The sequence below is a fragment of the Pipra filicauda genome, unplaced genomic scaffold, assembly GCF_003945595.2.
Source record: "Pipra filicauda isolate LSUMZ 115617 unplaced genomic scaffold, ASM394559v2 scaffold332_size803855_pilon, whole genome shotgun sequence".
NCBI lineage: Eukaryota > Metazoa > Chordata > Aves > Passeriformes > Pipridae > Pipra > Pipra filicauda.
The window spans coordinates 479,755-502,655 of NW_024104457.1; the positions used below are offsets into that span (position 1 = coordinate 479,755).

The 22,901-nt window shown below is 36.1% G+C and overlaps 1 protein-coding gene across 5 annotated transcripts in view; it reads right to left on the reverse strand.

Moving 5' to 3' along the window:
* Positions 1–22,901, reverse strand: part of SNTG1 (syntrophin gamma 1) — a 345,421-nt gene that overhangs the window by 131,124 nt on the left and 191,396 nt on the right. For 2 of the 5 annotated variants that reach the window (XM_039383959.1, XM_039383958.1), the window contains exons 5-8: positions 15,852–15,909; positions 10,864–10,907; positions 10,715–10,756; positions 4,736–4,882 (exon numbers count right to left, since the gene is read on the reverse strand). In XM_039383959.1, the coding sequence (XP_039239893.1) occupies positions 4,736–4,882; positions 10,715–10,756; positions 10,864–10,907; positions 15,852–15,909 (291 nt within the window). The remainder of the gene's footprint in view (positions 1–4,735; positions 4,883–10,714; positions 10,757–10,863; positions 10,908–15,851; positions 15,910–22,901) is intronic. The other 3 variants (XM_039383960.1, XM_039383961.1, XM_039383962.1) reach the window with 3 other exon arrangements.

A 22,901-nucleotide genomic window follows, 5' to 3' on the forward strand; every position in this document is an offset into this window, starting at 1 on the left:
AAGTTTGCAGAGCATCCTGTGTGCACTGGAGATGAATGATCTACAACTGTTCAATCTACAGAGGATTTCTTATTGAGGACACAAGGTTTTTCTGTTTCATAATAATCAGAAAGCAACTGTGATGGTAGTCTATGCTGAGATCGTATGTGGGTATGGGTTTTTCCTTTCAACTACATGTTATGGAGAATATTCAGAAAAAGCTGTCAACACCTGCAACATCTGGAACATCTGGTAAGCAACCTCCAGAGGCTTTGAATATTTACCTTCAAGGGTCCATAAAAATTAAAATAGTTTTTATTCTAAGCAGGTCATATTTTAATACACAGATAATATGTACAAATTCCTCCTACTCATCATATCTACACGATACCCTTGTGGAATCTATCTTTATGCAAGTAGTATAATTTTAGTGGATTCTAGTCCACTATAATAGGATTTGGTAAGAATAATCCAGAACCATAATTTACTAATTCTCTGTAGGCTACCAACCAATCCTTCATATTTCTATTCCCTAATAAGAATTTCCAAGAGCAAATGATCGACAAAACCACCTTTAAATGAAAGCAGACAAATTTAATAAAACACATTCTCTTGGATTAAAAAAATTAAGATTAATTCCAATTATGTAATTAAATTTAATTACATTTATATAATGTACGAACTAAATATTCCATCACAGATTTCTCCAACACATCTTTGAGCAAGTTTTTGATTATCATCCAGCAATCTCCAAAAAAAGACAGACTATACTGGAATGACACTTTCTGGTGATAAGAGCTGCCACAACCAATCTCTGTGCAGTATACAAGTCAGAGCTTCAGTCACGAAATTATTAACAAACCAAATGGGAAAACCAACACAACAGGTAATAATATCAATACCTCTTACTCAGAGTATTAGGATTCTGTTTGTAGCCTGCAGGTGTTATGGAATACAGTCCATGATAAGGCAGTCACTATTCTAGAAAAAAATTATAGTGTATAGTATATGACCCATCCAACAGTGTAAGAGAACACAACAGATTCCAGTAGATAATCATGAGCTGAATTTAAAAAAAATGCTGTAAAAAGTCTCTCAAAACCAATAGCCATGTATCAGCAATTAAGTAGGAAAACCTTGGAAGACAACCTAGTCACTTAGGACTCTCCATCCCCTATACAAAAGTCATATAAAATACTCAGTATAGAAAAAGGCTGAAGATATTATCCATGTTACATAAAGAAAAATAATCAGCTATATTTACAAAATAAAGCAAAATGTTACATATTTATCTGCATGATTCCTAGAGTACCCAAGTACAATCGGAATAAAAATCACTAGGAATAAAGGTCACTAGAAACCTTTTTATTAATGGATATGCATTTTTTTGTTAGAAGACTTTATGCTAAAGCAAAAAAGCCTCAGAAAGAAGCTTTTCAATAACATTTTTTTGGGGGGTGGGTTTTAAGTAAGGGTAAAAATCAAAGCAAAGTAGAAAGTGGAAATGTTTTTTCTAGTAAGCTGTAACAAAAACTGGACAATAACTTGACATTAATGTCTCCAAATTTTGCAGGTAACGTGCTCCTCAATAAGAGGAAATAATTTTAATCAAATTATTAAATCAAATTATTCATCAAATTGTTCATAAGGATTTGGAGTTCTTTCTTTTCACAGTTGATCATACTGCACTTTTTTTTTTTTATCATTATAGTAGTGAACTTGAATGGTCCAACTTTTCTAGCCATGATTATTAACAAAACAATGAAGCTGCTTGTTAATTATTAAATATATAAGAATCTCTTGCTCCTTCAGTTGAACTGTTCCCACAATTCCAATTTACCAAAAAAAAAGTCCTCTCATGGCTGAATTCCGTGGGAAATTTCTAAGACTAAACACTAAACAAGTACTTTTTTATGTATGCAATTTGTGAAAGGATCATTAGTAATATGCAAAATGCACACACATTACTTAACTACATAATATGCCAGTTATTGATCCCATTCCTAATACTCGAAGGTGAAAGTCATCCCATTGACACAGCATTTTGAAGTACAGTCTTAAATTTTAAAATCTTTTATGAACAAAGATATGTCTAAGATTTTTGAAAACGTGGCTTGAATATTATTTTTGACTTCACAGAGCTTCAGTCCTGGGGGAAAAAAAAAGATCATTCCCAGAACAAAGGTTTGTTCACACTAATCCCATTGCAAGGCTAGGGTCATACACACAGCTAGTGGCAAATTTCACATTTACATATTCAATATAAAATTTGCTGTTGGCAAATATGACCTTAGCAGTTAGTTTCCATGAATGGTCACACTAATCAAGCACAAGCCTATAAATGCTCATGAAAAATGAATAAAAAAAGGTCTTAAAGAGTTTGAAATCAAATTTTAATTCTAAATTTGAATAAATATTACTGTACAAGCCTATTCCTATTTGTTCAGTTATAAATGTTATCAACGTCAATATGACATAAAAATAATTCTTGGGTAAATTTGTATTTGAAGTGATGTTTTAGATCAATATATGTGGTTAATTCTGCTAAGCTTCTTGGCAGCTCAGGATCTAATGTCTGAGAGAGTTAATTTAGTATTTCAGGAATTGTGCTCAGTGGTAAAAGTTCTCAGCCAAGAAAATGCATAAGAACATACTTTCATGCCATTTAATGCAATGGAAGCCTTTCGGCTGCAGAATAATTGTACTGTATCTAGCTGAAGTTGTGAAAACTAGAGAAAATTACTGTGTTCTTCAAAAATATTTGCAAAAAATAAAGATCCCAATTTAGTAAAATATGTAAATTCATAATTTAAGTCAAATACATATACATTTTGGTGAACAGGGACCCAGCATAACTATCTTGTAATTTGAAAATTTCACAAATAATACTGCCTCAACATTTTTAGGATAACTTTCATCTGCATCTAAATTTCAAAAGTCTTGGCAAAAGTGAGTTTGGAGGTGCTCACACTGGATTTTAATCAACAAGAGGACATTTATAGATACTCTGGAAACAAAAGAGATTAGCATCTAATTCCAAGGAAGTAAAAAAGCTGATTTATATTTCAGCGCATAAAAATCTGCTGAATTACAGGTTTAATCAGTTTATGGCATGAGTTCTTCATGACTTTCAAAATTAAGCATAGATCTGATATATTAATCAAAACTGATTAGGCTGCTTATCCCATTGCAACGCTTTTTTTATCTTTTCTTCTTTTCCTAATTAAGCAATAACACCACAGAAGTGCATTCTTGCCAGAAGTTAATTACCATTTGAGACTATAAAATCTTACAACAATAATAATTGATAGACTATTATATAAGAAGAATGTGTTTTCTGAAAAAAAAAACCTGTAACATCAAAGTAAAAACAGAATGCTTTGTAAAATTCTGTTACATTACTGCTAAGTGATTATGTCAGAATACCATAAATTAACTACTAAAGGCCTCACTTTTAGAAAGTCCAGGGCCCTCAAATCTTAAAAGTTATAGTTTTACAATTTTCTCAGGGCTCTCATTTGCTATAAAAATTCAGAAAAATAAGAAAAACACTGTTGATGCTACATAACTCAATATCTAAGAACATTATACAGAGAGATGATTCAGCAAAGCATGCTCCCATTTAGTTAACACTTTCCTGTTGAGATTATTCCAGTAAAGGTTCCTATAAAGAAAAGCAAAAATTAAAAGGTCTTGGTATTGCCAAATTCCAACACTCAAAGTGTTTAAATTGGAAAAAAATAATACTTTCTTTCACAGACTTGTTGCCATTGTTGTGCAGGTGATTCATTTTACTCTAAAACCTCACACTGATTGATATAAAGAGGCTGTATGCAGTCTGTAAAACCTTGTAAACTTTAAGGGTGATAGATATTTAAACAAAATATTTATCTGTTAGCATTCATTACGGTAAACACTAGCTCTCACCAATATTTCTCTCTGCAATCAGGGATTCACAAATAATACATTATGACCTGAAGTGCATAGGGGATTTTGAATATGTTTTGTATTTGATTTTCCATGTAAATATGACTAAACAAAAGTTGTCAAAATACCCTTAAGATGACTGAGAAATGGTTAAGGTTTTGTGAAGCATGCCTCTCTATCCATTCAATATGCAAATACATCATACTCAAAATAGTACAAGAAGGGAAGGCGTTTCAGTATTATAGAAAATCTAGAAACATCCTCAGAAATTTCTTCTGCAAACCAACCTTAAAATATGGGAGATTTTGATGTAGAACATTGCCTTGAACTTTCCTTTTAATAGCATAATTAGAACCTTTTAAATGCTCCGAATCACTACTGGCTTGATAAGGACATGTGAAATGGAATAGAGCTATGTACATTCAGTAGACCTCATCTAAAGATATATGTCATTATCCTGGTAATGCTAATTCAGCCTGAGCGGTGACTAGTTCCCGTTTTCATCAGAAGAGTGGTAACAGCACAGGGAAGCAATAACTGCTGCAGGTCTCTGCACAAAAATCTAGGGAACAGGCAACTACTGTAATTTTTAATGAAGCGTTTCTTCCCTCTGTAACCACATCTGCACCAATGTTCTTCTTGTGACCTGTGAGCCTTTTACCACTGCAAGCTTTCTTACTGGCCACAGCCTTGAAAAACAGCTAACAGGAAACAAGTAGTACCAAACTGAACTTGTATATAAAGACACTGGTACTATCAGGGCAAAAGAAAAAATTATACATCTACAAATAGGCCCAGTGCTGACAAACAGATATCAAAACACCAGTACCATACTGTACCATACTAGTGGTTGAGAAGTATGGGATGGGCCATCTGGAAACCTCCATGTATCTGGCTGGAACAGGCCAACACTGGATACTATTGAAAAATTATATAGAGTCCATTCTCCTTTCCTCTTCCATCTCCACCGAACAAACTGTCAAAAGACAAAGACCCACTGTAGAGAAAAAAAGAAGACCTAAAAATATGTACAGGTGTTAGATTATCCTTGGATTGAAAGTTTTTTCCTGGTACTCATTTGATTTTATTATAGCCAGAGCAATGACATTTGTGAAGAGTCAAATCAGGTATTGGAACTGCTGGAAAATTGTCAGAAGATGATGTGCGTGCACATTTGCACTTCTCTGAGCACACCTCTTATTTATGACTCCTTCTGGCTAGCTAAATGAGTACACCTGCTCTATGTTATCCAGTGTGCTCTATTAGGTCCACATCAATCCATAAGAGATACACAAGTTGCCTTTTAGAGGTGAACATTTCCTATCAGTCTAAACTACATTGTTGTTACCTGTTTAAAGAAAATATAACTGCTGGGAGTTGGACAGTATTTTCTAGTACTTATGGGTAAATGAAAAATTTTTAATAGTAACCAGAGAAGATAATTTTCATACCCAGATTTGATTTTTCCTACATGAAGTTGAAGTGTTTTGTGTATGTTTATTTCCTCTGCCTTTTGGAGGCTTTTGGTGCTCTCTGTGACATTCTTGTCTAGTTTCAATAGATTATTATAGAGCAGTTAGTCCAAGTAAAAATAAAAACTCAAGCATCTAGCCAAAGTGGACTATGCTTTTTCAAATGTAAAGCACACAGAAACATATTAAAAATAATTGGGACTCTGGTGCTCTGCCAGAGACCCAGATTCAATTTCTTATCTTTTTAATTATTGTACACCATTACATCTATGCATAGCAAGGAAAAGGGGTTGAGTCCCTTTACCAAAGACAAATTGAGATATAGCTCCACAACTGGGAGACGCTGTGCAGAATGAAATATTTCAAAAAGCCTTCTGGAGCGTAAAGCACAAACACGTACGAATAAACATGAAAACATTTCTATTTACTTCATTAGGAAGCAGAGAAACCCAAAGCTTTACAACAAAATACCAATGTAAACAAGGTCACAAACAAAGCATATCTGATAGTACACACTTTCAATCCACTGCTCAACTGTTTCTTTTCTTTGCAGCTCAGGCTTCCAGCATTAATAAAGCTGCATGACAAAGGAGGAACCAAGGGCAGTTATTTGAGGGATGTTGCACCACAACTGGTGATTCAATCTTTCACTCTATCCCACTAAGCCCTAATGGATTTTTGCTTTGAGGACTGTAGCTATGTAATAAGGAAGTAACAGTATTAATCATGTAAACTTGGTATTAGTCATGACAGCATAATCTACTCCCTTCTATAAAAACTCAGCAGTATAGATGAGTAGTTTTAAAAGATGAAATATTAATTAGATGACTAATATATCTACAGGTATGAGAAAAAAGGAATGAAAATATTAATTAGAAAGACTAGCAAATACATTAATGTATTTTAAAAGTCTAACATTGTAGTGGTTGAATAAATTCAAGTTTTTACAGAGTTTGGCACAAAAAAAATTATTTAAACACTAAAAAACTATAGCTAAAACCAGATTAGAAAAGCAGCCTAATACATGTTAAGAGTACTGTTCTAGGATATATCCAAATTCAAGGAATTTTCACTACACAGGAAAAACCAGTAGACTATTTGCAGGTTCTTTTCCACTTGATTGGCACTTATTTCAAATTGATGCTGAAATATTAAACAGATTATTATTAGCTCAAATTTCATGAACAGTAAAGATGTTCAGTAACAGATATTTTCATTAATTACACCAGGGCACCAGGGTGTAATGTCACCAAGGTGACATAATTTTTTTTTTTTTTTTAATCACTCAAGTCTCAAATAGAAAACAGCAGCTGTGTGGAAAGAGTAAAAATATTGGATTTCATTTCACTTTTAAATTCAGAAGTTAAAAACTTCAGATTGATTATGGTCGTCTCTCAGAAGACCGACTATGCAGCTTCAACATTTAAAGTCGCCATTCAGTCTAGAGGGGAAAGGATTAAATGGCTGTACTGTGAGTTATACAGTACAGGATCTCTGCAGTATGAGAAGGTGGTAATCTGTGTTCGCAGGTTGCTGTTACCACTGTCATCAAACTGCAAAATACTAATGCAGAGATCCTTTTCTATAACAGATTCAGAGCTTCATATAATTCAGAGAGCTAAACCTGATAACAGTCTAGGCCTCTGCTTCGCAGTTATGGAAACAAAGATAACAAAAACATAATTTACCAAAAGACATTTCTGTGATGTGAATATGGAGTGAGATTTCAGATCATTTGGTTTCCATTCCTGTCTTAAAAAATACAATATCCTTGTTCTGCTTAAAAACACTTAGAAAAACATTGCCAAAACTATTCATAATGTGTTTTAAAAATCGGTTTGAATGAAACTACAGTTTTAAAACAGAAAAGTCAGAGTAGGAGTTTCATTAGCTGCAGACAATTTCTGTTAAGCAACTACAATCCCTATACTGTCAGATTCATATAGTATATATGACTCATGGAGGGCCAGCACAGTTATATTCCCACTGTGAATGTAGAGAAAAAGGGGAAGCAAAAGATACAATGCAGTGCACATGACATCTCATGTAAGGTCATTCTGCTGGAAAAAAAGGTGTCTTGTGCAAAATGCAACCACTGGCTGAATTGAAACATGGTGCTACATATTGTAGGTAGCTCGACATAAAATACACCAAAGCCTGAATATACCTACCTACCACTACATGAGCTTTTCCTGTTACAATTAAAGGAATGCCTGACTGTCACAGTAACTGACAGATGCAGGCTATCATTTTTCATTAGAAACATTACCTGAATTTTCCCAAATACAAGAAATAAGAAATTACTTCATTTCCATAGCCATTTAATTCCTTTCATTTCCTAAGAGAAAAAAACAGATGCTAAGATCGAAAGAGATATGTAATGATAGATGTTGGTACTACCTGAGATGCAGTAGATTCATTAAGAACAGAGACATAATCTCAAACATATCAGCCTTCATTTGACTGAAATTCTTCCTTCTCCATGGACTTTAGATGATTTGGTGCACTATAACCCTGGAAACAATTCATTCACTTCACTTCATGGCCAGTCTTCACGAACGAAGATTTGGGAAAGGTCATTACCCTTTGAGCCTGCGCAGTGGATTTTTTAGGTGAGACACAGTGTGCGCTGAACTGAGCCCACCCTGTAATCCTAAGATTCATCTGCCGGGGCTGAGCGAGCTCGGACTGTGGCAGCGAGGTCCTCAGGACGTAGGTTTGTTTAGAGTGACCTTCTCTTAGATGGATGGCCTTACAGGGCTGACGAGCTCCATCTGCCTGGAGGGGTTCCCTGACCGGGAATCGAACCCCAGACTGTGGCGGTGAGAGCACCACATCCTAACCACTAGACCACCAGGGGGCCCCACCCTGGAAACAGTAAGAGCAGTAGATCCAACACAAGGTTTTTGGTAGTATGTAAATGAGTTGACTCATACTCTCCTACTCTGAACCACTCAGTATTAGCACAAGGGAAGTAGTTCACAGTACGGCCTCTCTTTCATTCCCAAAATCTTGTCTATTGTTAGTGGTGTAGTGGCTAGATCTAGAACGACCAAAAATGTCCACATAACAGCATTATGTTGGTGCTTGCCTACCTATCTTTTTGCCTGGACAGTATATGGAGGGAAAATCTAGAGATACATTAGTTTCCAGACTACAAATAAATTAGTTTCCAGCCTTAAGAATAATTATATCCATTAAAAGCCCTTAAAAGACTAGGTGTATGGATTAACATGCTATGCATTGTTGGACCTTATTACTTAGATAGAAGCCTAAACTCTAAGATGTGTTTTTGAATAAACCTAATTTCAGCCTTTAAAGAGTCTTGTTTTAAAATGTAAAGAAAAGTTTACTGGAAAAAGAATAATTAATAAATCCAGAGCAGAAAGAGCACAAAGTCATGTATTTTAACAGATATAAGGGACTTTCCTAACCTCCACATTCAAGTTCATACTGCATTTTTTGGACTAAAACTGCCAGTGTGATGCTGGGAGATATTTTTTAGGAGAATCTCAAGTTTATTTTTTCCCTGCAACCTCCTCCCATGCTGATACTTCACCACAGAGAGCATGTATTTACCTTACCATAGGAGAGCACTAAGACTTAAGCAACGCGATGCTGCACTTAGATGGGAGTCTTTACAACCCAAGACAAAGAACAAGCTGACAGTCAGTCTTTGATAGAAACTAATCATGTGCTTTCATGGTATGAAAAATATTTTCACCTTTTACAAGTAGAAAACTAGGCTCAAGATTAAGTGATCCATCTAAAGCTAAAAAAAAAAAAAATCAAAAAGGAACTGTGTAAAGGTTTCCAGTAAAGTACACTAAGAACTGACTAAACCTACCTATCTAGTCTTATGAGAGTAGTCTATCAGTCTGTCTATCTATCATTTGTATCAAAAGTAAGCAAAGACAATAAAGACAACAGAATGCCCACAAGCATTAACTAATCACAGAATATGATGAGTTGGAAGGGGTCCACAAGGATCATTGACAATTTTAATGGTTAAGAGATTGTCTCAGCAAACAAAAAATAAAATCATGGTGTTCTTACCAGTTTTCAATATGCATTTGAGTGTTCAAGGCTACACTTCCAGTAGTATCTTTTTCTCATGTCTTGTAATTTCAACAGCCTATTTAAATCCCATTGAGAGATTTGCCATATTAATGCATATTAAACAAACAAGCTCCAGTAAACTTATAAAATATTTAAAATCTGATCACTATTGCACAGGAAAAACTTAATATGAATATAAATACGACTATTAGTCAGTACATACAGAAGGGGGTGTGATGAAGGCTCCGAAGAAGGAAGCACGGTTTGTAGTATAGATTTCCAAAAGGAAATAAGTGTGCAAAAGCATTCTGAAGAATGGTGCAGTGATCTAATCTTTCAGCCTGCACTAACTTGTTTATGAGAACTTCATCTTTATGAACTCTTGCTTTCTAAATGCAAACAATGTCTGTTCAGTGAAGTGGCACATAGCAGAATGCTGTATGAAACACAGAGCGTCCTTGAATTGGCAAAGTAAGCTTTAGAAAGATAACCTTTCAAATATAACATTACCACATTATCTTAAAAATTAAGATACAAATTCCGTGGAGCTACACAGGATTTCAAGGTAATTTCTTTGGTAATCTTCTACTTTCTGGCATTATTTTCTGAAATATAGGGTTTCCTCATTCTGAAAGTACTTAAGAAGAGTCAAAAAGTCAAGTATAACAGAAGTACATGATACATTTAGCAAAGGTGACATACCAATGGAACCAGCCTACTACAGACCTCCCAAATACACATGGCTTCTCTAGAAGAAATCTTCTTAATACACTGTTATTTTAAACCCTTATTAATAACAGCTTAACTGAATGAGGACAGCATCCCTCGTAACTAAAAGCCAGAGAACTAAAGGCAGATGAATAGTTTTGTTTAATTTTTAAAATAGGATTAAAACCAACCAAAAAACAAATCTCCAACACAGTACAAATTACAGCTTTTGAAATTAAAATGACCTCACACAGCCAGAAAGGTGTAGCACTGCTGAAATTTAACAGCTATAAGCCAGAAGAAGAAATGCTGGAATATATACAACTCAAATCTTCATAATAAAGCAATGACCTTTAATTTAGAAAAGCCTATCTGAGAAGAGCAAGTACACAAAATTAGGAAGAAGAGATTGCACTACAAACTTTGTTGTTTGTCATGTTAGAAGGTACAGTCATATTTGTTTACGAGTCACATTAACTCAAGTGATACCAGCACACTGCTATCAGGGTACACTATCATCTCAGTAACTATGAATGACAAAAAGTAGACTAAAAAACAGAAACGCTCACCACTTCTTCATGCCTGCATTTTCTCACATTAATTCCATTAATCTGTTATTAAAAAGATAAAGAGAAGACTTACTCTACATTTCATAAGTATAGAATTCATATCACATTTCTAGAAAAATACAAACAAAATAATTTGCAATTTTACTCACCTGTAGAATTGCATCTCCTATAAAGAGTAAACCTGAAAGTTCAGCTGAAAACAGAAAGCATATTTTTCACTCATTTTGTACAAAACATCCTACATTTTGTGTACATGAACTCTAATTTAATTTAATGTTTTTATATAATCTTTTAAAAGTTAAAACAAAAACCTAATATAGAACCAAACAAAAAAATAAATTATTTGCATTTTCTTTTTTAAACTCAAAATACTGGCATTTCAGTATTATAATAAAAGAGACTATCCAGCCTAAGCGCAAGACTATGAAACATAGTCCATCAGTCACTAGTACCCTCAGGCCATTGTAGTGAGGTATAGTATACTATTCTGAATAGAAAATTACTACAGGACTAGGTCTTATTTGCCTGTGAGAAATAATTTCTAACAAACTGAAAAAAAGCAACATGGAGACTCCAGAGCTACCTATGAATGACTAATTTAAATTGTAGGCTTTTAGCAAAGATAAAAGATCCTTTAGATCCTGCATCTTTGATAAACTCTATAAATAACATGGAGTATTAATTTTGATTAATATTTTATATGCTGAAGAGCTAGAAAATCAGTATATTGTGCAAAATCAACAGCCAAACTGAATTTGATTTTTAAAACAAAACTGTATCACAAAGACATTTACAAAATCTACAGTTGCAATTTTTAAATATTGTGTTGTGTTTCAGAGCTACCTGATACAACTATACTTTGTAAGCATACCAGAAGTATAACAAAGATGATTTAGGTGTCTATAAAGAAATTAATAATCCCTAACATGGGAACTAAGGAATGTTAACAGATTACATGCGATTATTTACCTATAGTATTGCATATCATTCCAGAAGATACTGTCTGGGAAGGACTAGAATTGGGCTTGATCCAAAAACTTTACTTATTTCCATGAGGGCAGAAGAGGTGGAGGGATGGTGCTGTATGTAATAGAACGGTTAGAATGTATAGAGTTCACAGTTGGCAATGGCACAGTTGAGAGCCTCTGGGTAAGAACCAAGGGGCAAACAAATAATGAGGATGTCACTGTGGGAGTCTGCTATAGACCTCCCAGCCAGGACAATGACACCAATGATTGTTCTTTGAGGAACTAAGGAACACTCCAAAGTCAACTGCCCTTGTTCTTATGGAGGACTTCAACTTGCTAGAAATTAACTGGGAGCATCACACACCTGGGCCAGAAGATTCCTAAAAAACCTGGATGACAACTTTATGGAACAGATCCTAAAGGAGTTGACTTGGAAAGATGCCCTCCTTGATCTGCTGCTTGTCAGCAGAGTGGATCTCATGAGCAAAGTGGAGATTGGTGGCCATTTGGGCACAGTGACAGGAGAAAAAGTGCCAGCAAAACCTCAGCTCTGGGCATGAGGAGAGCAGACTTCTGGCTGCTCAGAGAATTAGTAAGTAAGGTCCCCTGAGGAAAGGTTTTGCAGCTGCTGGGGTCCACCAGTGCTGGTCACATTTTAAACATCACATCCTAAGGATGGTGAACAGGCAACTCTGAAATGTCAGAAGTCAAGCAGGTAAGGCAGAAGGCCAGCTTTGCTGAACAGGGATTTTTCCCTGGAAAAGGGCCAAAAAGGGAAGGTTGTATGCCCAGTGGAAGTAAGGTCATATGACATGGGAAGAATTTGACGATGCTCCTTGCTGCCATAGGGAGAAAATTCGTGTGGCCAAAGCTCAGCTGGAGTCGAAGCTGCCAGAAATGTGGGGGACTATAAAGTTTTTTCAAATATATTAATGGCAATAGGCAGGACAGAAATATCATTGGGCCATTACAGGATGAGAACAGTCACCTCACAAACAGGGAGAGAGACAAGGCAGAGATGTTTAACACTTTCTTTTCCTCTGTCTTCAGATGACAGATGACAGACCAAGGGGGTCCCAGCCCAGTGTCCTGAGCTGGAGGACCATGACTGTGAGAATAATCTACTCCCAGTCGACCCTGAAATTGTGCAGGATCTGCTGCTTCAGTTGGATCCCTACAAATCTATGGGGTCTGATGGAATTCATCCAAGAATCCTCAAGGAGCTGCTGATGTCATCGCACAACCTCTCTCAATGATTTTTGAGCAATCTTAGGATTCTGGAAGCTGGTGAATGTTGTCCTGATCTTCAAGAAGAGGAAGAAGGATGACCCTGGAAATTATAGGCCTGTCAGTCTCTCTTCAGTGCCTGGTAAAATTATGGAGAAGATTATTCTGGGAGATGTAGAAAAACACTTGAAAGACAACACAGTCATTGGTCACAGCCAGCACAGTTTCATGAGAGGGAAGTCCTGTTTAATCAAACCTGACTTCCTTTTATGACAAGGTAACCCACCCAGCTGATCAAGGAAAGCCAGTTGATGTAATACTTTTGGATTTCAGTAAAGTTTTTGATACTGTCTCTCACAGAAACCTTCCGGACAAAATGTCCAGCTAAACACAAAATATCCAAATAAACCCATCATGGAGTAGGTGAGGAATTGGCTCATGGGACAGGCACAGAAGGTAAGAGTGAATGGGATAACATCAGACTGATGACCTGTCACTAGTGGGATTCCACAGGGCTCCATATTAGGCCTTATGCTCTTCAACATCTTCATAAATGACTTGGATGAAGGAGTGGAAGGGATACTCAGCAAGTTTGCAGATGACACAAAACTGGGAGGAGCTGTTGATTCTCTTGAAGGCAGGGAGGTCCTGCAGAGAGACCTCAACAAATTAGAAGAGGCCTCACCTTGAATATTATGTGCAGTTTTGGGCACCACAATATAAAAGGAATATAAAGCTATTAGAGAGTGTCCAAAGGAGGGCAATGAAGATCGTGAAGGGCCTTGAGGGGAAGCTGTATGAGGAGCAGCTGAGGTCACTTGGTCTGTTCAGCCTGGAGAAGATCAGGTTGAGGGGAGACCTCATGGCAGTCTACAACTTCCTCTTGAGGGTTAGAGAAGGGGCAGACACTGATCTCTTCATTCTCTGATGACCAGTGACAAAACCTGAGGGAATGGCCTGAAGTTGTGTCAGGGGAATTTAGGCTGGATATCAGAAAGAGGTTCTTCACCCAGAAGGTGGTTGGGCACTGGAACAGGCTCCCCAGTGAAGTGGTCACAGCACCAAGCCTGACAGAGTTCAAGAAGCATTTGGACAAGATTCTCGGGCACATGGTGGGACTGTGGAGGATGGTTCTGTGCAGGGCTAAGAGTTGGAGTTAATGATCCTTTTGGGTCCCTTCCAACTTGGCATATTCTGTGATTCTGAGTTGTAAAACTGGAACCAATACTGACATGAATTATGATACTCAAGTCTGTGTTTGAAGGATGCTCAAATTATTGTAGAATAGACATTCTGATTTATTCTTTTTCTTTTTTTCAATAAATACATATCTCAATATTCTTCTTCAGACACTGGGCTTGCATTTGCTAACATTTCATATATGAGACCTAATGTGCTAGCCTAAGAACCTTATGTACACCACTAGTTTTAAGAATTGCATCAAATGTCAGATTCTTGTTTAGAGGTCCAAAGAAAGACCTGAAAGCAACTGGGAGGAAGGAAGAGCAAAGCCTGCAAAATTTTGAGGTATAGGCTTTGGGTCAAACAGCATTTTCTGTATCAAACTTCCCTAGTACACTTTCCACATCACAAGACAGTCTCCTACAGAAGAGATGTCCCTCAAAACTAGCTCTCTGAAAATCAGCAGTATTTTTATTGAAAGGAATAATGAAGATTATATCTCAGCTACGTATTGAGGTTAGAAATAATGCATCAGCTACTGCAGCAAAAAAACCACAAAAATAAACCTGTGCATTTCTGTGTGCTCAATTAAACTTAAGTCTATCTTGCTTATATTTTCTGAAGTGCTTAACAGTATTTTAATAGCCACCATAGGCAATATATGCCACATATTTATCTACTTATATGCATACTGAAAAGAATGTAGTCACAAGTATAACTTAAAGTAAACCTTATTGCCTTCCTTAGAGGCTCATTCCATGCTATCCCATAGCCTTCCTACATGCAACTTTCACACCTTTCAGAGTTGCCTTTCAGTTCTCAATACACTGATTCTTCCATGCCTCCCTTTATCTGTGTGGATAAATATGAGATTTTCCTAATGCTGGCACATTTTAATTGTGGGGAAGCGACATCCTAGAATTATTGCATTACAGATGGAGGGAAACGCTTCTGAGTTTACATTTCTGGCCTTACACGAATATACACAAATACACACAAACACGACAGAGATATTAAATACACCATATTAGTACTGATTCACAACCTTCCTCTCTCATAACTGTGCACATCTTGAGATGTTTAACTATTACCCATGTTCCTAGTCCATATATCATCCCAATAATTTCAAAACATTGCCAGTTAAAAATACTACAGAGATTCAGCACCAGCTCTGTTTGTATTAAAAGTAATTATGGTTAAGACTTTATGCAGTACCAGTTTTGCTACATATGAGTGGCTGCAAAGGCTTACACAATTCAGTATTATTTCTATTGCTGAAATAACAAAAGGGTATTATCAAGGTTCTGCCATTAGCCACCCCTGTCCCAATATTACCCTGCTAACCAGTTTAAAAAGTCATGCATTCTCCTCCCATGTTACCGTGATTTAATAGCCAAACATTCAATCTTCTTCAGCTTCCTGAAAATAACTACTGGAAGCGAATTCCACAAAACCATTACTTTTTGTTAAATTTTTTAAACATCTTCATTCTATAAATACCTTCCTGTTTCTCTCCTCAAAAATAATGCTTTATAAGAACTTGTTTAAAAAAAATAAAGTGGAATACTTTACCGAATATTCCAAATATTAATTCTATACTTTTTCAGAGAAAAGTTTGGAGGAAGAGAGAGATCATAAAGACATGGAAGAGAAAGGGTACAACAATAGCGTACATTTAACACTGACTGAAGAATCTCAAAACTTAATACACCTTGCTTTAACAGGCACATCAAAACACAGTGTACTAAGCTGATACCCACCTCTTTGTTCTTTGGAAATCTTAGAAATGACCACTGGAATATTATGTTCAGCTCCACCCTGAAAACAGAATAAATTACAATCTTGTCAGTCACTACAAATATTTCTTTGCTTAAAATTATATTTTGCTCTTTCATTAAATGCCATTTTTAGAGAGATTGAGATTCTGCATTTCCTTTTTTTTTTAATGAATATTTGATTGTGAATAATTCCTTATTGCCTCTCATAAAGACATTTTTGGTTGCCATCATTAACTCAGGAAATTAATTCAAACCCTACAAGACTTGAAGAAAAAGGACATCAGTTAATCTGAATTCTTGAGAGCTTAGTGTATGAAACCGTGTCCTGCAAAAGCAGAATGGCCATCCCCCTACAATGGCAACCATGCTGCAACCACTTAGTTTTCATGCTGGCAAGAAACAGGTAAACAAAAGTGCAAGAAAGAAGGTTTAGACTTTTCATCTCAAAAGCGGCCTTTATTTGTTTCCATTTCTATCCACAAGCACAAAGAATGAAGGAAGCAGTGGCATAAGTAACAAGGAACAGAAAAAGAAACATTAAGAGAAGGAACAGTAGGTGTTCAATAAATGGGGAGAAATAAAGAAAAAATGGATGATGACAGTTTGACAAAAATTCAATGCTGTTGCTTCATTCAGTTTATCCTGTTGGGACTGGAAACATTTATGGTTCTTAAGAATAAAGTAATAAAAATAAATTTCAAATGAAGAGGAAATTCAAAGGAAGGTAAAGGCAAATATACACAGAGAAAGAAATAGTTTTTCCTCTGCAAAGAGCATCAAAGTGTGAGTTTGAATGCAACTTCTACAAATTCTGATCATCAGAAGCTACACTCTGCCACAGTGTTAATTTGTTTAGGAATCCTGGTTAAGGGTTTGCTTACTCTTCTCTTCAGCAGCCAGATTTTACTTTGGAAATAACGGCTTTTTCAGATCCAGGTCGAGATGTAGAAAGGACTGACATGGGTGTTTTGATGGTCTAAGGAACAGCACACATCCCTTCTTTGTACAATAGCCAATTGTTTGAAAGTGAACAGTCTTGTACTCAATACCTATTTCTGTCATGGAATAAAGATTAATTTCCTGTGAAACTATAGAATCTTAAATAGGATTAATGCTCTTTCTGCTAGTGGCTACCAATGCAAATAGTCCTAAAAACATTGAGTCAAGAGGGATCTCAGTAATATTACAATAATTATATGTCTACAGGAAAAGTTCTACTGGCATTGCTTGGGATGAGTGTTGACAAGCACAGAATGTATCCATATTTGTAGCACAGACTGAGTATTCACAAAGACCAGAGGCTACCTTCTTTTCAGTCAGGTTGAGAGATGTATTCAGATTGATTAGATTGTAGCATTATGGCTTGTTGAATATCATTCAGTAATTTTCACCAACTTTCAGCAACACTGAAAGTTTGCTTTGCTGAAGTAATCAGTTCAATTTCACCAAATTTATAATACTTTAACCTATACACTCCAGATTTTTCAGTCACATGCACAATTAATTTCTTCCAAATTTTTCAAACAAACAGAGAAATAATTGTGTAATTTCATTCCTAAGTTTTCATTGTTACACAGATGTTGCACTATCCAGGCTATTTAAAGCCCAGTAAAGAAGTGTAGAGTTTAAAGCTCTGCATAGCTAACACAGGTCTTTTTTTTTCTCAGTAAAATGGTCTCCCTCCTTAGATTCAGCTCTCCAGTAAAGAGGGAAATTACTGTTAATACTAAGCCAGCCTGCAATGCACACAACATGATTACTCCTGTCTCATTTTATTATATCTACCTAAATTTGTTTACATTGCAGATTTAAAAAAGCTTTCACCAGTATCCTAACTGAAGAAAATTCTCTCTTCTCACTGCATCCCAGTCTGATCAGTATGAAGGCGTTTTTAAATTAGCCATAGGAGGTGTTGCCCACTATTCTAAGAAATAAAAAATCAAAATGGAAAATAGAAAATAGCTAACCACCTATCTACACCCAGTCACTGTTCATAGCAAGAGTTCAAGCGTGTATTGCCATCTTGTTGAATACTACTTCAGATTGACACTGCAGTCTTGCATCCTGCATTCTCCATTCTTCTCTGTCCTGAGGAGGAAAATGTGTATGTGTGTCTAAATTCTGGTTTTATAGACTCAGGAGATACTCCTCTGAAGAAACCTCTGGGAACAGAAGAGACTTCTCCATTGCTTTAAATTTTCCCTCCCTCTAGTATGCACATGTAATTATAACCTCAGACCAGAGGAGGGACAAAAATACATCAAGTAATGGTGTTGAAGACTTAATGGCTCAGACTTCTGTGAGAATCTAACATCAATCTTTCTCACACAGATTTTCTTGGTCATTTTTCTTTAAGCAGGAAAAGATACACCTGGAATAATGCTAACTGCCCACCTGTGGAGGTGGTCCTACTAGAAGAGGAAGCTCTAATCACTGGCAGCTGTTTGAAGCTTACTGTTCTGGATGTTGGCCACTACTGGTAAGAGGTCACCCACACCTCTCTTCAAAGTGTCATATAATATACTCCTAAAGATTTTTTCTTATCCAGTTTTTATGTGTGAGAGTTATTTTTCAGAAGTTTTTATCATATTAAAAATAGAACAACTGAAACTAGTAACTGTTATTGACAAAGGCTGTTTATTTTCTGGCCCAAAGTATAAAAAGAAAATAATCTTTTTTTTTTTTTTTCCCTAAGCAGAGACAGAAAATCAGAGTCTAAGCAGAGCCTAAAAAAATTAGACCAGTTGTTGGACTTTATTATCATTAGAGTTAAACAATGTAGGGGATGTTTGATACTAAAAGGCAGTATTTCCACTAACAAAAATAGCTTTAAGGTCCACGGCCACTAGATTTTTTTGATCAAGTCATATTGAAAAGTCAAACTAAATCTCAGCAGATCTGTGATTCTGTTCATCATTTAAAGAGAGTGATCAAAACAGAGGCAGGAAAATTGCACTGTACTGAGTCCTGGTAGCCACATTGTAACAACAAACCTTCATTTTTTTAATGAACTATCAATTTTTTTGCCTATTTCTGCAAGAACACTATACTCCAGTTATTGGAAAACACGGTTTTCTTTCAAAAGTCGTACACTTAGCAGCATCTTTTGTCAAAGCTTTGCATCTCAGACTAGTCAGAGATGAGATAAATTACTGAAATACCATGCTATGCTTACCAAATTCTACATCTATCTCCACGGCTATTCTTTCACATACAAATGTTTATCAAGAGGCTTCAGAAATAAGAAAATTGTTCCTTCAAAAGAGTGTAAAACAGATCTGTTCTGCTTCAAATACAAGCACAGTTTTACCATTCACTTCAGTAGAAGGAAGTAGAGCAAAACATATCTTAAAAGATTGGATTAGAAGTAATTTTTAAAGGACTGAAGTTTCCATCTTGTGCAAAAGTCAAGCTCACAAGCAGGTTTTTTTTAGCAGTTAGCTGAATCTGTGATTTTTATAAATACAGTTGGAATGCCCAGTTGTAAGAGAAGAGAGTTTCTCTCATAGACAAGCAAAAAAAAAATTAGATAGTTTCATCTTGGAATTATTAAAAATTTATCCTTCTGCTCTTCAGAAAAAAAAATAATAAAATTCCAAGGCTCCAAAATACTTAAGGTGGAATAAGACACTTCCAAAATTTACACAAGAAAAAAGTTAAAAGGTGTCTTCATCATGTGAGATATCTGACAGAAAATGGGTGTTTAAGTTAGCAGAAAAAAAGCATCATAGTGCCCTAGAACTGAATGCCAAATATAGACAAAATTGTAACAAACAAGCAAGTATTCTAAAGTGAGGGTCATTAATCGTGATACTGCTGTAATTAACACCTCAGATAAACTGCATCCTCTGATATACACCACAGCCAGAAATTAAGTCCTCAGATAACCCCCATCTTTAAATAGCCTGAGGGTAGTAAGACAACAGAAACTACTGTAGTTCATGAGGCTGTGGGAATTACTGACACAAGGAGGAGAGGCCTCAATCCCTCTCACTCCTACAGGATGACTTGTAGACCTCTACTTTCAGGCACTATTTCAAAATAATAACATTTCTATTTAAAACTAATAACAAATACGAGTTCTTCATTGAAGTTCAGGAATCTTCCAAAACAAACCAGAACAAAGTAGCTAACTTTTATTCATATTTATTAGGAAGCATACCATTTTTGAATGACACATTTTACACAGAAAACTAGCATTTTTCAGAGCATTTGGAACTGACACTGACACTTCATGGTATACCTAAAAAGCCCACTTCAGTGAGCCTTCATAAAGTTTTCCTACTAAACTAAAAAAAATTACTTTAAGTTCCAGTTCTAAGTTATTTCTTACAGCTAACTTAAAATTATATATATAAATATCATCACCATCATATTATTATTATTATATATATAATATGTATATTAATATAATCTGTTATTAGAGATTATATTAATTATTTGTGTTGGCTTCCAATTTTTTGTTAATCTTTCTTTGTGAGAATGTAGAATTACTAATAAAGGGATCTGGCAAAGAAGGTCCCATATTAACTGATTTTTTAAAAATAATTTAACGTAATAAATCATACTGGCTAACACACATTGACAGAACATCCTGGACCATAGAATTCAACTCACCATTTTCATTATCTAATCTATGCCATCCAAGTAAGTTTGAGTTTCCTTTGTTAAAAAGACATCTCTTTTCTATTTAATGAAATTTTTGAAGAGATTCATCCCTTGATTGTTAATTATTCAAAAAATTAAAAATTGTCTACTTGCACCTGAATTTACATATCTTCACCTTTCTACTACTTAGATTAATTTTGATCAAAATATCTATGAATCCTAGAAAATTGATATCTTGTGCTAAAAATTTAAGAGTATCTCGCTCCACTAATTTAAGAAAGACCATTGCACATTCACTATTTAATTTATATTTCTCAATTATATTTTATTTCATACAATGTACATAACACTTAAAAATGTGATCTTGAAATTGTCAGCAATTTTAGTTCTAAATGGTAACAATTCAGTTCTAAATTGTAGCAATTTTAGTTCTAAATTGTCATCATCATGGTTAGGCTTCATGAACAAAGATTTAGGAAGGCTCTATCCACATTTGCTACAAATGCACTGGTGGTTAAAAAACCCAATGCAAGATAGACAAGTCCGGTTGCAAAAGGCACAGCAGAAAGACTCCTTAGGTGGTATATTCAGCAAGACACGATTCTTTCTGCGTTGTCTTTTCTCCTCGAGAGTGATCCTGCGTGTGTTCTCAAAGGAGACAGCTGCGTTATAGATGGTGTGTCTCCAGGCCTCCCGATTTGAGGCCAGAGTGGACCAGTTATGATGACCAACATGGCCAAGGCTGAGATGTTGTTTCAGGGAGTCCTTGTATCTTTTCTTCGGGGCTCCTCTCTTGTGGCAGCCAGTGGCAAGTTCACCATAAAGCAAGATCTTAGGGAGGCAGTGATCTTTCATCCTGGAGACGTGTCCTGCCCATCGCAGCTGTGTTCTCATCAACATGGCCTCAACACTTGTGACTGCTGCTTGTTCTAGAACAGATGTATTGGTCACATAAGCTGACCAGTGGATGTTTAGGATTGTACGGAGGCAGCGTTGATGGAAGCGTTCTAGGAGATGCAGGTGGTGGCGGTAGATGACCCATGATTCGGAACCATACAAGAGAGTAGACAACACTATGGCTTTGTAAACACTGATCTTTGTACTTTTCTTCAAGTGTTTATTACACCAAACTCTTTTATGGAGTTTTCCAAAAGCACTATATGCCTTTGCTAACCTGTTGTCTATCTCCCCATCAATCTTACCATCTGAGGATATGAGGCTACCGAGGTAATTAAACTGCTGGGCTGATTTAAGCTCTGATTGGCCAATGGTGACATGGGGATGATGGAAGACTTCCTGAGGTGCAGGTTGATAGAGAACTTCTGTCTTCTTTAAGCTGACTTCCAGCCCAAAGAGCTCAGCAGCGTCTGCAAAGCAGGATGTTAAACGCTGCAGAGCTGCTTCTGTGTGGGCGATGAGGGCGTCGTCATCAGCATAAAGCAGCTCCCGGACAAGATGGTTTAAGGTCTTAGTGTGGGCCTTCAGTCGCCTTAGATTGAATAGGCTTCCATCGGTACGGTATCGAATGTAGATACTGTCCTGATCATCGAGGTCTGCTGTGGCCCTTTGGAGCATCATGCTGAAAAAGACTGTGAAAAGGGTTGGAGCAAGAACGCAGCCTTGTTTTACACCATTGGTAATTAGAAAGGGCTCAGAAAGTGCATTGCCGTATCTGACTTGGCCGTGCTGATCCTCGTGAAGTAAGATGATCATTTTAAGGAATTTAGGGGGACAACCTAATCGTTCCAAAATCTGCCATAGACCTTTTCTGCTCACAGTATCGAAAGCCTTGGTGAGGTCGGCAAAGGTTACATAGAGACCTTTGTTCTGTTCCCTACACTTCTCTTGCAGTTGTCTGAGGACAAATACCATGTCTGTGGTACTCCTGTTGGCTCTGAAACCACATTGGCTTTCAGGTAGAATTCCTTCTGCAATAGCAGGTATTAGTCTGTTCAAGAGTATTCTTGCCAGGATTTTGCCAGCAATGGAGAGCAGAGTAATACCACGGTACAAAAATCAAGTTTAGTGACTCTGGAGATTTGCCCTCCAAACATAAAAACTTCTTAATGTAACCCATTTTTTCTTAATACCAGCTAAGTAAAACCTCATTTACCCATGCACTTGATTTTACACTGACATGCATTACTTCATCATTATTCAGTGAACTATAACCTATAATGATAACGGAGGTGCTGTTGACCAAACCGATGAGAAACTTTGGTGAAAAAATAGCAAGAAGGTTTCCTTGAATAGAGGTCTTCATGGGTCAACAAGCTAATAGGAAGCATACCAAGACACATTTAAAAATTAGTATTTCTATTCAGCAATATTCTTATCAATGACAACACAAATGTACATTAATCCTTCTTATGAGTCCCTTATAAGGCAAGTACTAGCAGATGTTCAGAAGAAAATCTATACTTT